A 16,815-nucleotide genomic window follows, 5' to 3' on the forward strand; every position below is an offset into this window, starting at 1 on the left:
CTGTGGCTTTGGGCAACTTCTTGAGTCTGCTAAACTCAGGCACCTTCCTGTAAATGAGGCCTCTGCCCTGGGTGGTGGGAGCACAGATTGTTAAGCGCTTTTCACCTTGTCTGCCAGGAAACAAGGCCTCAGCGTCAGCTCCAAGCCCAGCTCCAATGCCCAGTGGCATTTTCTCCTTTGAAGGTGATCGTGGTCGGCGTCCTGATGGGCTTGGCCCGAGCATTGCTAGGGTCTGGGGTTGCAAGGAAACTGGTAATGATAGTAATGCTACCGATCCCACATCTACCCTTACTGAGAATTACTCTTTTCCCGGCACTTTGCCTAACAATTGTCACCAATAATTAGCAAGTAATTAATACTGATGGTAGTAGCTTCGCCTGACGCCATGCTCAGCGCAGGCCAGGCACTGTCTGAATTTTCCTAACAATTTGAGGAAGATGCCATTCCTGTCCCCATTTATGTATAGACAAGGTGGAAGCGCAGGAGGCAAAGCAGCTGCCTGATGTTGCTCAGTTTTTGCAAAGAAGAACTGGGGTGTAGGCCAGAGGTGTTGGCAGTGGAGGAAGGGAGAGGGGGAGAGGCCTCCACCCTTGATGTCACCTCCACAGGTGACAGGCTCCTCCTGGCTGCCTTGGACAAGAATCAGGTTAGCACAGCTGAGCGAGAGTGCCCTTCCCTTGAGGTCCTCCTACTGACTTTCCCCACTGCCCCCGACCCTGCGTCCAGGCTACAAACCTCCACGTGGCTGTGTGCTCTGTATTCAGTGTGGAGCTCCAGGTCTCTCCCTCACGCTATGGCAATCCTCCTGAGTAAAGTCTCCCTTACCCTGGCCCTCCCAGGCGGAGCGACAGGTTAAAGCGCAGCACTGTGAAGCTCTAGACCAGCGGCAGGGGCCTCAGCGTGAGTTCGATCCCCTGCGGTGACCCACAGGGCTCGGCAGACCCTCCTGTCTCCCCGCTGCTCCCCTCAGCAGTGGCCTTCGTGGACCAGCCTGCTGTGTTCCCACTGTCGGTGAATCTCCTCATGGCCCCTGCACCTCAGGCCTGGACCCCAGTTCTGTCTGCATAAATAATCCTTAAAAAAAAAAAAAAAAAGTCTTCCAGTCTTCCTTACCCTTCTAACAGGTGTCAGAGTGATTTCTTTCCTTTAACAATAACATATGGGCTCATTCATCCTGGCCGAATGCCACACGGTGGGTACTGTAAGTGTCTCCACTTTAACCCGGGCGAGGCGGGGGGCCCCCGGGCGACAGAAAGCCGCAGGCTCGCCCGCAGCCGGCCGCGCTCTGCCTGAGCAGTCCCGAGTTTGGGTCCCGGGCCGGCGTGAACGGCCCCACGCCGTCTCCTGGCAACCAGCCGCCGTCACGTGACCCGCCTCACATGGCCCTGCGCGGAGCTGGGGTTGGAGCGGGGGCAGCGGGCGGGGCCGGGCCGGGCAAGTTTGTTTCCGAGTTTGCAGCCCGGAGTCGTCGCTCGCCGGCGCGCAGGGCCCCTCCGCCTCGCTCGGGATGGAGCTGCCCACCGTGAACCTGAAGGTGGCCGCGGGCAGGGCGGGGCGGGGCGGGGCGGGCCCCCCGGGGTACGTTGGGCGTTCGCTTTGCTAAACGAGTATTTATGGGGGAGAGGACCGCGGGTTCAGGCAAAGCGGGTGACTGGGAGAAAGCCCGCACAGACCCCACGTGAGGCAGGTGGGCAGAGGCGGCGGCGGGGAGAGGGAGCCCGGGGGGGGGGGGCCTGCGGGGGACGGGAGGCGGCAGCGGAGGGAAGGGCGGCCCCTTACTGGACTCGGACCCCTCCAGCCCGGACCCCCGGGCCGGGTGGCCCCCGGGGGTTCGTTGTGGCCTGCCCAGAATTCCTCAAGCGAAAGAGGAAGGCGCGGGGCGGAGCCCGCTCGGGCGCCCGCGGGGGTTGGGGCGGCGCCTCCCTGCGGGGACGGGGCGCCGGCTGGCGGTCACCTGCGCTCCCGGCGAACCCGAGGCCTCCCGTGCTTGCTAGATCGGATTAAGGGCTTCGGCTGTCCCCAGGCCAGAAGTGTTCCCAAATGTACAAATTCTGCGTCCGCATCTCATAAAAAACACAAACTCCAGGAGAAGTTGCGTAACACAGAAAGCCCCCTCTCCGCGCCTGGGGACACCCCGCGGGGCTTCCTGGGGTGTCTTCATTTCCTGAGCCACTCCAGCTCGGGATGCCAGTTGCTGTTCTGCTTTTTCCCCACCCACTCGCGGCGGCAAAAATCTGTTTGAGGCAGATGGGCCGCGTTTAGTTTTGGTGGGGACGGTGTCAGCCTAGGTGACAGAGCTCGGAGTGCCCAGCGCCTCTGGTGCTCCAGGAAGCCAGGCATGTTCACGACCACGTTTGCATTGTCAGACATAGGGTGCTCTGTTTAGATTTCCCTTATGCTAAAGGAGCAAACCACCTGAAGCTCCCACTTAATGCTCCACTGGAGCTTGCTAGCCGGAGCAGTGAGCTGGGGCTGCAGGTTTAGCTAGGAAGAAATTTACCGGAAGGCGCCTGAGGCTTGTCCCTGTGGACACTCACACTGTCCAGGCAGTGTGGGTGTCCATGCCCCACTGATGAGACCTCTGGGGGAAGGCATTGCTGGGTGGAACCGTTGGTCCAGGGGCCCACTCTTGGGACGGTGGTGGTTGATTTAGCACAGCTGCCGTCTGAGAAAGCCGATGCTGCCTTCGTTTTATGGATGAGCAAACTTTGGCTCGGATCCGGCGGGAGCCAGCAGGTCAAGGTCCCACAGGGCTGCAGCGGCGGAGTCAGGATTTGAACCCACCTCAAAGCCGTGTCCTTGTTAGACCGCCATTGATGGGGCTGGCCACTGCCTGGACAGTTTATGTCCACCTGGAGGGCTTGATCGGCTTAGGCCTGTTTGAATGAATTTGGGTCTTGACAGGGTGTGAGCTGTGCTGGATTTTGGTGCCCAGAATGAAGCAGCTGGTCCTCCCCTGGACTTGGAACATAATTCTCCAGGTCCCTGAGGGTCTTAGCTGCTCCCAGTCACTCATGTGAGCGCTGGGAAGCGCTGAGGGCTGGGTTTGCCTGGGGCCACAGAGGAGGTCCGGTTGAACTTGAATTTTAGTCCAACAATGGCTGAATTCTTTTTAGTACAGGGCATCCCAGGCAATATTTGGGGCATACCAGCAAATTGTTATCTGAAATACAGAATGAACTGTGCCTTGCATGTGCACTGTTAAATCCGGCCACCCTGTGCAGGGTGGCCTTGCAGACAGGCCCTGGAGGGGGCAGTTCTGAGAGCAGAGCCCTCGGGAGCTGGGGCACTGCACACCTGAGCCATGGGCTCCCAGCTTCCTCATTCATACACTCCTTGGCCGTTGCTGAATGCCCACCTGTGTCCTGCCCAGCTAGAGTAGGCGGTGGTGCCAGGTGGGAAGAAATGGCCACCCCAGGCCTTTTGCGCCCAGGCGAGGCGGGGCGGGGCGCCCTCCCCTCGCCTGGGCCGTTGGGCCTTTGCTTTGCTAAAGGAGTATTTTATGGGTGAGAGGATCGAGAGTTCAGGCAAAGGGGGGTAACTGGGAGAAAGAGCATGTACAGACCCCACGTGAGGGAGGTGGGCAGAGGCCTAACCCCATCTGCGAGGGGATCCCTGCCCAGAAGGTGACGATGTGACCGGCTTAGACTGGTCCTGAGAAGGGACCTTCGGGAAGAGGGTCCAGCATTGGGGTTAGGAACTGCGTAGAGTCCAAGAGTTCACACTTCCTTCTGCTTCCAGAAAGAAAGAAGACCGCTGCCCAGGGGCTTTCTCAGACCTGGCTGCTCCCTCCCTCCCCTGCAGAACCTGGGTAGCCCCTTAGTTAGCAGAAGCCCCTTGGAGCCAGCTGACAGTTCTTTTGTGGGTGATGAGTCACTGCTCCTTCCTCCCCGGGCTGGTGGGAAGAGGCAGGACCAGGCCCGCTTATTTCAGTTTCTCTTTGGAGCTTCCCTGCACTGGAAGCCTCTCTGGGTGCAAGTGGGAGTGCCCCCCATTACAAAGATGGGAAAACTGACCTCGAGGAGGCTTAGTCTTCTATGGCTTTCTTTTCCCAGAGGGCTAGAGCATCATCACATGTTGCTAAGTTTCTCAAATATTTATTTATTTACTTTTTAAGATTTACTTAGTTATGCGTACAGAACTGGGATACAGGTCAGAGGGGGTGTGGGGGTGAGAGGATTCACAGAGACAGAGTGGGGAGCAGAACAGGCAGATTGAAATACACTGCTGAGGGGAGCAGTGGGGAGACGAGAGGTCTGCCGCACCCTGTGAGTCAGCTCTGTGGCTGGGAATCGAATTCGTGCCGCAGCTGCTGTGGCCAGCTTCGTAGTGCTGCACTTTAATCCGCTGTGCCACCAGGGAGGACTCAATATTTGTAAGAAAAAATGTGACGGGCCCTCCCTGGTGGCACATCAGGTCAAAGCACAGCACTGTGAAGCGATCACACCACTGCAGCCTGAGTTCAATCCCTGGCCAGGGAGGGACCCCCGGGGCGCGGCAGACCTCTCCTGTCTCCTCGCTGCTCCCTCAGCAGTGGGTTTCAGTAGATCCTCCTGTTCTGCTCCCCGCTCTGTCTGGCCTGTACCCCAGTTCTGTATGCATAAATAAAACCCTTTTAAAAAAAGTGACGTCCATGGAGGCGACCACGTGTTGTTTCAAGACCTGCCACCTCTCCAGGCTTCTTTTTCTCCCCCGCCAGTGCTGCTCGTGTTAGGGACAGCAGGGCAGTGTGACTGGTCACGTGCTGTGGCCTTGGGCAGGTCCCCTCCTCTGCGAGCAGGGTTTCCTGTGAGAAGAGATGTGGCTGGATCTTAAGATAAAGCTCATTCTCCTTCCCACCACCACGCACAGCTCACACCCAGCTCCCCGCCTCCCAGCTTCTTGTGCCTCCTCCAGTCTCCTCTTATCTTCTACTCTGGACTCACTGGCTTCTTTTCAGTTTCCAGAATGTTCCACCACCCCTTCTAACGCACAGCTTCGCAGGTGTTTGCAGGGCTCTTCTCTCCGCTTCATCCCTGGTTCAGCCCCTGCCCCCAAGGGTCACCTCCCCACCCTCGGCCTAATCACCCCGGTGGGGTCTGCGGTTCCTTTTCCTTTCTGGTGATTTCAGAATGGGGGGGGGGTCTCATCAGATCCTGAGCAAGTCTCTTCCCCCCCCCCCCGCCGCCGTTGGAAGTCCTGGGGGTGCGGGCGGCGCCTCATCTCCGCTCACCCTGGGATCCCCAAGTGGAAGCTGAGCAATGCTGGGGTGCCGGGTAAACTGGAAATGTTTAAGAAACTGAGCACCACCTGACCACTCTTGGCCATGGGGAGAAGAAACCTGCAGAAGACTAAGCGCTGTCCCTTGCCTCGGTTGCCCCATCTTTGTAACGGGGAGGGTAACCCCATTTAGCTCTAGTGCGTCCCTTCAGTGGGCGGTGGAGCAGTGCGATTTACCTGTGAGCCTAGTCTTCTCATCTAAAATGGAAGAGATGAGCATATCACAAAGCCTGTGAGCAAGTCTCTGCCCCGGATGGAAGCCCTGGGGTGGGGGCGCCTCATCACCTACAGACACAGTAGGTGCACAGCAAACACACTCTTCTGGAAGCGCTGTTCTGTCCTGAGCCAGACGCCTTACTGCAAGGCCGCTCTCTTTCCACTCTCACCAACAGAAACCTGGGCCTTCCCTGCAAGGTTGTGTCCACCTTGTTCTCCCAGCCTGACCCACTGTTCCTGCCCCAGGCCATTGGTACCTCCCCCTCCCAGCCTGAGCCTCCACCCCCTGCAGCTCCGCCCCCCAACTCAGCCACTTCCACATCCTGTCCCCCCGCCCCCCCGCTGCCATCCCCCCCCCTTCTGCTCGCCCTCCTGGGCCTGGCCAGTGCTGCTGGCCACTGCCCTGTGCTCTCCAGAGCCTCAGTTCCTTCCTTCCTTCCTTTCCTGGCTTCCCAAGCGGGGCCCTCAGATTTGCCAGGATTACGGGCCAGTTCCAGGAAAGGGGGCTGTTACTTGAAGGCTACATGGGACATCGAAAAGGTTGAATATTGCAGAGATGTAGAAAAGAGAGAGGGATTTTGTGCCTGACATAACCACCTCACGTCACCTCCCTGCAGATAAGCCTCCTGTGGCTGCCTTGGTGCTCTGAGCGTGGGACCATACTCTGCCTTGCTGCTCCCTGGAGGCGCTCAGTCCCCCCTGCCCCCTCCAGCACCCCAACTCCAGAGCCCTTAAGAAATCCATCTCCTTTGAGCCCCACCCCAGCCTTTCCCCAGAGAGTCCTCTCTGATTCCAGAACAGATTCCCAGGTTCCCCAGAGGAGCCCCCAGCCTTCGGAAGCACGAGGGGGTGAAGTCACAGCTCCCCCAGCCTGGCCACTCGCTGCCACTGGGGCGCGGCCTCAGGTGTGAGGCAGGAACTCCTGTATTTTCAGACTCCAGAAGCTTCTCCCCGTTTCCCCCCAGCCCCTGCCCCCCAGCTGTCACATTCACAGATATCTTCTCCACCCCCCTCTTTTTTGTGGCCAGGCGATCCTCTTGCTTCACTGGCTGCTGACGACCTGGTAAGTGACTCGCGGGAACCGCGGTCTGTGCTGTGGCCGCCCCTGTCTCCTGTCCTCATGTCTCCGTCGCCGTGTCCGCCTGTCTCTAACAACCTGTCCAAGAGCCTCCCGGCCAGTCTGGAGACTAAACTAGCGGCTTCCCTGTGAACATCATCAGCGAGTCCCCACATCTCAAGATGTAAAAAGGGGGCAGTTCCCAGAGGCCATCACTGCCTCCTGGGATCCTGGGATCCTCAGCCCTCATCCTGGGGGGTGGCCGGCCCCGGACACCAGAGCACGGCTCCTTCAGACACCGCCTGAGCCCCTCTGGGCTTGGGGTCACCGCTTCCTTCCCAGGACCTGTGCGCCTGGGAGTTCCGAGCTGCCGAAGCCCGGCAGCCCGTCTTGCTGGGCTCCCCAGGCCGCCTGGGGTGGACCCAGGCAGAACGCTGTGTGTCTGTGAGCCGGGGTGGATCCCTTCACCCCCCAATTTTCTCATCTGTAAGTTGTAATCTGTGAAGGCCTGCTGGTGAGGCCTTCGGACGTGAAGGCGTGGCTTTGCGAGCCGTAGTAACCGCTCGCCTTCGTTAGCGTAACTGCCGGTCGCCGGGCTGGCGGCCTTCTGTGGGCCTGTGGTCCCTCCGTGACTCAGCAGGTGGGTGCAGGGCGAAGCTGAGACATCAGGGTGCTTCTGCTTAGGGGCTGATCCTCATCGTCGCGCCCCCGGCCCAGCCACAGTGCTCAGATCCAGATGGACCCTGGTCAGTCCTGGCTCTGACTGTTCCAGCCGGGCCCCCTTGGGCCAGCAGCTCCACCCCCCAGGGCCTCAGCTTCCGCCCGGACAGTGTGTGTGAAGCCAGCACACACTCGGCGGTGGTGGCCGGAGGCAGAGAGGCAGGCTCAAGGCTTGAGGGGGGTTTCCATGGTCACTGTTCTGTGTGCTGAGCTCCTGGGGACATTTCCCAGCCAAGCCAGGCCTGGAAAGCCTGGAGAGCGCTCATGACTCTGCAGGCGCTGACGCATGATGTAGCACAGAGCAGTGGCAAGTAGTAGAAACAGGGGTGCTCACAGTTAATGACATTGGGGGCCAAAATGCCTCAGCCATGCAACCCAAGATTCTGGGTTGGAGAGCTTGGGCTGGGGCCCCAGCTTTTGTAAAACCGACACAGGGGATTATTTATGCAGACTGTTGAGTCTGAGCGTGCTGCCTTCGCTGCTTAGCCCCTGTTTTCCATGTGAGTGAATGTCATCTGCGTATGCGGAGCCCCCCCCTTTTGCTGGACCCCCATGGGTGTGGTAGGTAAAGCCATGGCCTCCTGAGCCAAGCTGCTGGGTCCAAGCCCCGCTTGCCAGGTAGCTGTGTGACTTTCGGCAAGTTGCTTCACTCCTCTGTACCTCAGTTTCCTCTTCTGCAAAACGAGGGTAAGCCGGTGCCTGCTCCCTAGATGTGTGCCCACAGATGCAGGCAGAGAAGGAAACTTAACACGCTGAGAATCATGCCAGCTCACAAAGGCCCTGTGTTAACTGTCATTTTCCTGGAAGTAAACCTGTCGGTTAGTGGCAGTTCCCTGAAAAAATAAAACAGGATAGGCCTGCTGCTAAAAAGTGGGGGGTGGCATTAAAATTGTGGGCTTCAGGGAAGGAATCAGCATTTCAACGGAGACTCAAATGACAGAAGGGGCTGAGCATTCAGGGCAGAGGGACAAATGGGGGGGTGGAGCGCCAGGGTGTCACCGGCTGTCACGGCGCCCCGGGCTGCCGTGTGGGTGCTGTTCCCGGACTGGCCTGGAGGGGGCGGGCGTGGCAGCGAGAGCCCGCCGCAGCGAGGCTGCTGGTAAACCCTGGTGGGCGAGGACATTGGTTGGGTCCTGGAGGCACATGGCCGGGATCCGGGTGGGTGTGGGGGGGAGAGCCCGAGGGATCTGCTGGCTTTCTGGTGTCAGTCGGGTGGGGATAGCCGGCAGCCCTGGGGCCCAGCGCGCAGAGCCTCTTCCCACAGGGGCTGCATGGTGTTCTCCGGCCCCTATGCCTGGGCCAACTTCACCGTCCTGGCCCTGGGCGTGTGGGCCATCGCGCAGAGGGACTCCGTGGACGCCATCAGCATGGTGAGCGGGAGGGAGGGCGGCGCTGGGAGCTGGCTTTGGGGCACCGCTGCCTATCTTCCCTGCCTATCCTTGCGCCCCCTTTATTAAAATCATCTAAAGCCTTGCAGATAAGCCCACCAGGCCCTGGCCCTTGTATGTTCCCCACTGGCCGGTCCCTCTGCTGCCTGGCTCACATCGCCCAGTCTGCTCACTGTCCTGCCCTAGAAAAGCATGGGGCGGCATCCAGCTGGTGCCCCCAACTGCCCATCCCCGCGGGCCTCTGCTCTTGTGCGGACACCCAATACCCCCGGGCCCTCTATTTTGGGGGGAGAATGTGGCGAGTGGACTCCATTATTTGGTGAGGCCAGAGTGGACATGGCCCAGCTGAACTCTCGTACGGGGAGCTTCTGAGACCCGCGCAGCCCCTGGGGCCATGAGCTTCAGCACAGCTCCAGGCCACGGCCAGAGCCTCCTGGGATGACAGGGGTTTCCTTGGTGATGAGGCAGACTGGGGGAACCCCGAGACCGTCCATCTCAGACACTCCAGAGTCCGTTGTAGCCTCCAGGGTGACAGAGACTAGACTGGGTGTGGGGGCTCTGATGGCACTGACAAGCCTGGGGCCCTGTGTCCCTGCTCACGGCCCCCTGCCCCCAGCCAGGCATCTCGTCCATGGGCCAGCCACCGGGCTGTCTTTTCCCAACAGACCCTCAGGACACAGCAGGTGCAGTGGAGGAGGGAGCTGGGGGCAGGATAGGGTGTCTGTGTCCCCACTAGCTGATGACTCGGGCTTCCCCTGGACCCCTGTTTTGCAGTTTCTGGGTGGCTTGGCGGCCACCATCTTCCTGGACATCGTCCACATCAGCATCTTCTACCCACGGTCCAACCTCTCGGACACCGGGCGCTTCAGCGCTGGCATGGCCATCCTCAGCCTGCTGTTCAAGCCCTTCTCCTGCTGCCTCGTCTACCACATGTACAGGGAGCGCGGGGGTGAGCTCCCGTCCCACACCGGTGAGGCTGCACGGCTGGCCAGCTCCCGACCCGCTTACCAGCCTGCTGCTGGCCCTGCCTGATCCGCGGCCCCTGTCCTGTGGGGCAAGGGGGTACGAGATGGGTGCCGACTTCCACCTTCTAGTCTCTGCCACGGGAGCCCAGTGCCCTCTGGCGGGCCGCATCTGTGTGAGCGGCCCCTGGCTTCAGGCTTGGGCAGAGCTGAGGGTACCAGCCGGGCCCCGCAGCCCAAGCACAGGCCCCGCCGGGCAGGGGGTTCAGTCACAGGCAGTCTGTCTACGCCGGAAGGACAGCTTCTCCTCTCAGACCCCATCACCCGCTTGCTGAAGCCCCCTCTCCTGCCACATGGCGTCCAGGCGTCCCAGGCAGAGGAAGTGCGGGCCTGGACCCCAGAGCGCACCCAGAGACAGCTCTGAGCTTCGGCCGTCTCCCTGCTGCCCCTTACCTCAGTCTGAGTGGGAGTCCCTTCCCCCTTCTTTTGGGGCTCTGGCCTGACAGAGGCCACTCAGAGCCTGTTCCCCGAGATCAGGCTCCAGACTTCGCTCCTGTAGCCCCAGACCCTTGCCCAGCAGAGTGGGCCTGAGGCCTCTTCCAACAGATGGATTCAGGGGTGGGGGCTGAGCCCTAGGCCTGGACCTCTCGGTGCTGGGACAAGCCAGGGTGACCTGGGAAAGCCCAGGCTCTGACCCAGCTGGGAGAAGCCAGGCCTCACTCAGGTGTGCCCTGGGGCCACTCATCCTGGCACACCTCAGCCCTGCAGGCACCTGCCGCAGTGCAAGGGGGACCCCGACATTCCTCCCACTGGGCAGGTGAGGCCTGCACCGTCCGTCTAGACAGATGTGCGCATGGAGCCAGGGGAGGGGCGGCCCCAGCCCCAGCCTTGCACCCCAGGCACAGTCCTCTGGGCTGAGGGCCTTCGGGATATAGTAACACGGTGTCCAGTTTGCCTGGGAGCGGAGCTGGAAGAGAGCCCGTGGGCCAGGGCCAGCACCCCACTTCCCAGCACGGGCTGTTGCTGCCGCCCCGGGGCCTGGAGGCCAGGACCCTGGCTTTGGGATGGAGCCGCCTGGGTTTGAGCTGATGTCCTCAGCGCCCATGTGATCTCGGGAGCCAGTTCTCCTCTGGCTTTCTCCTCCTCTGTGAATTGGGGGCAATAAAAGACCTGCCCTGTACGGGTCCTCGGAGGACTGAGTGGACAGTATACCCAGAGGCCCAGCTCTGCCCTTCCTGGCGGGGGAGGGGCGTGGACAGGCTCTCACCTGGCAGGGGGAGGGGCGTGGACAGGCTCTCACCTGGCAGGGAGAGGGGCGTGGACATGGTCGCAGCGGTACTGTCCCGCCTTTTCACCCTTCATTTCTCTTTCCCTTCCCTCTGCACACCCCAGGTTTCTTCGGGCCCTCCCAGGAGCACAGTGCCTACCAGAGGATTGACTCTCCAGAGGCACCCACAGACCCTTTTGCAGGACCGGAGGTCAAAGGCCACGTCCCCCAGGGATACTGAAGCCGTCCTGCTTCCCCGGCTCCAGCCAGGGGCCAGCGTGACGAACTGTGAGGAGGCCCCAGCCACGAGCGTGCCTCGGCTATGATCCTAGGGGTGACCCTGACCCCCTCTCTCGGACCTGACACAGAATGTGTCCAGTGCCCATCTGAGGCTCGCCCCATCACGCTGCTATCCCAAGCCGCTCGAGGCCTGTCCTCCTTTCTGGGCATCCTGCTGGCACCAGGCTGGGAGCCAGAGCCTTTTGCTGCTCTGCACTCCCAGCTGCTCTGTGCCGACCCCAGCTGAGTCACACCTGAGCCCAGCAAGGCGCGGCCTCTCGGGGCCACTGATGCCCTGTACCCCAGGCCTCGCCCAGGAAGTTCGGGTCTTGGCCCTGGAAGTGAGGCCCCCATGCCTCCTGGGGAAGCCTGGGGATCCCCAGGCTGGAGGCGGGCAATAGAGACAGCACATGAGACCCACAGACCTCCCGTTGCCCCTCTGAGGGCACTGGCATTAAAGCATGGGGACTGGGCAGGGCTGTGTCTGGGGCTGTGATTCATCCGCCTCGGGCTTGGACCTGACTTTGCCGGAGAGAGAGCAGCTATCAGCCGCAGGGAGTTGCCGGGAGCCTCCGGCTGAGTTGCCTGCTCTGTGGTGGGAGGAAGCAGGAGCTTATGCACAACCCCCCCCCACACCTGCTCAGTCCAGCACTGGCCCAGCCTGAGGCAGCTGGCCGATTGCTTTGAATCCTGCCCTGCGCTTACTGGCTGTGCGCCTGGAACCTTCACCTTCCTCACTCACCTCAGTCAGTGTCTTCCAGAAAAGGGATAATACCTGCCCCAAGGTGATGCAATGTGAATTTAGTGTAAAGAGCCTGGAGGCTCCCTGGACTGTGGGGGAAGTCGCTGGTGGAGTAACTGTGGCAGAGGCAAGGGTGCTGGGTCAGGAGAGACCACGGAGAGGCACTGACCTCTGCGCCCAGCTACCTGGGTGTCACGGCCACCCTGGCTAGTGCCAGGCACCCAGAGGGCTCAGGCCCCACAACTGTGCACCCACCAGCCTGGGCCAGGGCCTGGGCCTGCAGTAGTCCAGAGCCTGATCTTGGGGAGCAAGTGGAGCCCCGAAAGAAGGAACCTGGGCGGTCGGGGAAGGGACTCCCGCTCTGGGCCCAAGGAGTGACTGCAGTGCTGGCCGGAAGCAGCCTCTCTGTCACACGGGGACAGGTGAGCCCCGGAACCTGCATTGTCTGTACCGGTCGGCAGGTCAAGTGAGAAAGCCTGGCCTGTGTCACTGTTGACCCCCAAATACCAAGAGACCGAGGACGGTGCATACCGCAGGAAAGCTTCAGTGTGCATTTCAACGTGTGTAATCAATAAAACATAAAAGCATGGGCTAGAAAGACACAGATCAAGCTCATGATCGTGACCTTCTGGGCCATGGGCTGCATCCTTAGGGGACCGAAGTGAAAGCACACCCCGAGTTCTCTGGTCTGTACCAGCTCCTGGCTCTCGGGGTGCTGGCAGTGTGCACCCCTGGGGAAGGGCCGCGGAGTGGGCACGGGACAGTCTCACCTGCGTCAGAAGCAGGTGGGACATCTCGAGCCCCACTCATCAGCCCCGGCCCCCCCAGATCTTTAGGAGCTCGGCTCCTGTCTTGGGTGGGCCTCCCCACATGGGCCCCTGAGGCGAAGCACAGGGACTCACAGCCCTTGAGTTGGACTTTCTCCACCTTTTGGCCGAGAAGGGTGGGTGTTGGGCAGAGCGTCAGGAGCTCCCTGGATAGAATTTGAAACCAGCCCCCAGCGGGGGGCTTGTGCAGGGAGGGACTGAAGAGAAAGGCAGACTCAGCAGGCTGGTAGGTGACAGTTTTAGTAACCAAGGGAACTTACAAGGCTTTGTCTTGGGTGAGACAAAGGTTTTGCACAGCCACTGCCACCCCTCCCCGCCAGATCTCGGGGGTACAGAGGCTTCTCTGTGGCCAGTCACCTCTGCAGTCGCTGCACACAGCACATCACAGGCATTCTCTCAAGTAGGGACATTCCAGCGGGAGGGGCAGGTGCCTCCCCTGCCAGGGAGCTGCTCTGGGGTCAGCAGGCGGTCATGTGCTCTGGGCTGACTTGGGCAGCGCAGGACAGTGACTGGAAGCCGGCCTCCTGAGGGCTGCCCCCCGCTGCGTGGACACAGCGGCGGAGAGCCCAGGACCTGCCAGGGCTGTTTCTCTGCCAGGTCACACAAGGGAGAGCTTCCAAGGCTCGTGCTGGGCACCCACACCCCGTGCTCTGCGCTCAGATGCTCGCGATGCCCAAGAGGGAAACGCCCCAAGAACCCCAGAGAGGCCAATGCACAGGGGAGATTCTAGAAGGAGACAACTCACAGGAAGACCTCAGCAGGCCTGTGCCCACCGGAGGGACGGAGTGAGCGCTGGGGGGCCTGGGCTGGAGGACTTTGGCCTTCACCGAGACCATGTCCACGAGGGCAGCGGTGGACATGGACTGACTGGCATTCTGGGAGGAAACCAAAAGGACAACATGGCAGAGGCAGCGGGTGGGGGTGCAGCGGTCCCATTAATGAGCCCTGTGCACGGCCCTGATCCCGGGGAGGGCTCCACTGTGCCCGCTGCGCCTCGGTAGTGGAGGTGCCAAGGGAGAACCACACGAATCCAGTGCTGGGTGGACACCACTGAATGCCCCCCAGAAGGAACAGTGAGCAGCGGGTCTCCCGGCGGCTGGCAGCTCAGGGGGAGTGACAGCGTGTGTGGGACAGTGTGGGACAGTGGCACATGAAGCGTGCGCCAAGCAGAACAAAGAAGCTCATTTGGTACCTGTGCCGGAGAGACACTCCCACATGAGGTAACCTGCTCGTTATCTCCCTTGAGGAATGTTCCAGGCCCAAGGCCACCTCTCCCTGCCCGGCAGCCTGCCCATGTGCTAAAGGCAGAGCAGTGGGATTTGCTGCAGGCCCGGGTGCGGGGGAGGAGAGGAGCCCGGGGTGGTCAGGGCCAGGCGGAAGCAGCTGAGCGCTGGGGCCTCCCCTCACCAGGGAGAAGACGACAGGAAGCCAAGTTCAGAGCAAGGCCGGGGCCCAGACTCGGGCCAGCCACCCTCGAGGTGATGAGACTTTCCCACCAGACTTTCACCTTCCACAAGGCCAGTTTCTGCAGGGACTCAGAGACGTCTCTGTCTCGTGGGTGGTGTCTGACGTTGTAGAAGCTCAACCACAGGAAGCAGATCGTGCCTCTGGCCTGTTGGAGAGGCCGAATCACTTGTCTAACTGGCAAGTCCTCTTTGTCTTGTTTTCACAAGGTTGAGCCTTGGGGATGAGGAAGCCAGAGGTTTGGGGGAGTCAGTGCCTTCTGCGGGTCAGAACCAGCCCAGAGCCAGCCCTGCCTGCAGAAGCCCCACCGCAGGACCGTCCCGCAGGCCCCCCAGGGGAGCCCTGGATTGCTGCACTCACAGCCTCTCAGAGCCAGCAGCCTTGACCCAGATCCCAGCTGCATCCTGCGACTGAGCAGTTTCTTCACAAGCCTGTAAGCCTCCACTTCCTCTTCTGGAAAGTGGGGTAATCGTAGTGCCTCACGTGGGGATGGGTGATGGCTGGAAATGCCCAAGTAACTGTAACGAAGCTAGTTCTCATTACCTTTGTTACCATGTTTGCTATTTAGAGGGAGAACCAGTGTAGAGGAGGGAAAGGTTTCCCCAACACCCTTAGGGCCCCTGGTTGGGTCTGGATGATAAACTGACAACAATTTAACAGGAGAAAAGCATATACATTTCTTGGCTTTAATTCATTATTGTTTTCTTTAAAAAATATTTATGCATACAAGAACTGGGGTACAGGCCAGAGGTGTGGGGGGGGTGAGAGGACTCGCAGGAGACAGAGTAGGGAGCAGAACAGGCAGATCGTCGAAGTACACTGCTGAGGGGAGCAGCGGGGAGACAGGAGAGGTCTGCTGTGCCCTGGGGGTCACTCCCTGGCCAGGGATGGAACTCATGCTGCAGGGGCTGCAGAGAGCTTCATAGTGTTGCGCCACCAGGGAGAGATCCAATTCATTATTGTTTTCTTCCCCTCTCCCCCCAGCATATACATTTCCTTGAATTTGTATATATACGGGAGACTTCACAAGAGAAAGAAGACCAGAGCAGGAAACTTTATACGTTGCAAAGCAAGAGCTGTTCAGTGTTGAAGAATTGAGAAGACAAAGGTATTTGGGCTGGAGGTGGTAATGGTGAAGAAGTAATTAGGAAGATAAGAAGTTAGTTTAATAAGGTTCACTTATGCATATTTCTCCACCATAAATTCCTTATTTCTGGTGATAAGATTGTCTGTCTTCCTTCATGGGAGTTTTATGACTTGTTTCGGGGGAAAGGGCAAGAAGGGAGGTCAGGGTGACCCCGCTTCAGCCAAGACGGTCAATAGGCCACAGCAGTATTCGGGAGTATCAGCCTGAATGGTGTCTGTCTGACTACCCATCCACCCACTCCATTGCTATTATTTCTTTTTTACAAGATTGATTTACTTATGCGTACAGAACTGGGGTACAGGACAGAGGTGGCAAAAGGGTTCCCCAGAGACAGAGTGGGGAGAAGAACAGGCAGATTGACAAAGTTCATTGCTGAGGGGAACAGCGGGGAGACAGGAGAGGTCTGCCACGCCCTGTGGGTCACTCCCTGGCCAGGGATCGAACTTGTGCTGCAGTGGCTGCGATGGTTTCATAGTGCTGTGCTTTAACCCATTGCGCCACCAGGGAGAGTCCCGATTGCTATTATTTCTATAAACATTTATCATGTGCTGTCTACAAGTTTTCTGAGAATGTGTGACAAAGTAAGACAGAGGTGCTCCTCACTGGAAAGAGCAAGACCCCGAGGGTCCAATTCTCCAACTGGTGAGGGCTTGTGTGTGCACCTGTCAGTCCAGAGGTTATCTACAGAGTCAGTGCTGGCTGTAACACATGATCCTATTGAAGCTCAAACGCAGATCACAGATTTGGACTTAAATGGGGGTTAGTGCCCCCTTACGCCAGGGGTTGAGAAGCCCATTTTATTTCATATGCTTTATTCAAAAGAAATTCTACTCAGTGACTAAAGTAGAGTTAGTCTGATGAGGCACACCTCCACCTTCCCCCCCCACTCCAATGAAAAATGATCTCTTAGAGCCCCCTCATTTCACAACTGGGGATACAGCCTGGGAGAGAAACTTGGGCAAGGACACAGGGAGACGCCTTGGCTTTAGAGCTGGGCTCTGGAGACTGGGATGCCAGGAATATTTAAAAGAACAAAAAGAACTACAAAGGAAATATACAGTGAGTGAATTTGGAGACTCCGTGGGTAGGCTTATTCATAGCCCAGACACAGCAAACGAGAACAGTGGCCTTGAAACAGAGGATTTGAAAGAATTATTCAGAATGTAGCAAAAAGAGGCAGAAAATATAAGAGGTTAAAAAAATAAAAACAAAGGCTAGAGTGAGATGGTGTGACATACACCCTGAAGATCCAAAGGGAGAGACTCAACATTCAGAGGAATAGTGGCAGAATTTTCCAAAAATGAGAGACATCAAATCTCAGATTCAGGAAGCCAAACAAATCCCCAAAGAATAAGAAGCCCCCTTTAAGGAGAATAAATTTTTTTTTAAAGTCCCATCCTAAGGGAGCTTTGTTCATACACAATTGTGTCTTCAGCACCTAGGACAGTGCCAGCACCCAGTAAGTGCTTTATAATAAAGTTGCAGAC

The 16,815-nt window shown here is 58.9% G+C and overlaps 1 protein-coding gene and 1 long non-coding RNA gene across 3 annotated transcripts; both read left to right on the top strand.

The window, feature by feature from the left end:
* Positions 1–1,425: 1,425 nt before the first annotated feature.
* Positions 1,426–11,621, top strand: AGTRAP (angiotensin II receptor-associated protein). Of its 2 annotated transcripts, none has more exons than XM_012722563.1 (5): positions 1,426–1,534; positions 6,504–6,538; positions 8,517–8,622; positions 9,415–9,610; positions 10,995–11,621. In XM_012722563.1, exons 1-5 carry the CDS (start codon positions 1,508–1,510, stop codon positions 11,108–11,110), a joined length of 480 nt encoding a protein of 159 aa, XP_012578017.1. In that variant the 5' UTR covers positions 1,426–1,507; the 3' UTR covers positions 11,111–11,621. The 2 variants fall into 2 exon arrangements, with proteins under 2 accessions (XP_012578017.1, XP_012578018.1); XM_012722564.1 differs by having other exon boundaries at positions 9,415–9,589.
* Positions 11,622–13,236: 1,615 nt separating this feature from the next.
* Positions 13,237–15,640, top strand: LOC105853400. The gene is made up of 3 exons (XR_001145247.1): positions 13,237–13,937; positions 14,391–14,614; positions 15,166–15,640. It is a non-coding gene; the product is annotated as an uncharacterized LOC105853400 (long non-coding RNA).
* Positions 15,641–16,815: the final 1,175 nt, after the last annotated feature.

This window comes from Condylura cristata, unplaced genomic scaffold (genome assembly GCF_000260355.1).
Source record: "Condylura cristata isolate star-nosed mole 26May11 unplaced genomic scaffold, ConCri1.0 scaffold00008, whole genome shotgun sequence".
Lineage (NCBI taxonomy): Eukaryota > Metazoa > Chordata > Mammalia > Eulipotyphla > Talpidae > Condylura > Condylura cristata.

Coding starts and splice junctions, on each gene's coding strand:
- AGTRAP (XM_012722563.1), top strand. CDS start 1,508: ATGGAGCTGCCCACCGTGAACCTGAAG. Junction 1,535..6,503: donor TGCCCACCGTGAACCTGAAG/GTGGCCGCGGGC, acceptor TTTTGTGGCCAG/GCGATCCTCTTGCTTCACTG. Junction 8,623..9,414: donor CCGTGGACGCCATCAGCATG/GTGAGCGGGAGG, acceptor CCTGTTTTGCAG/TTTCTGGGTGGCTTGGCGGC.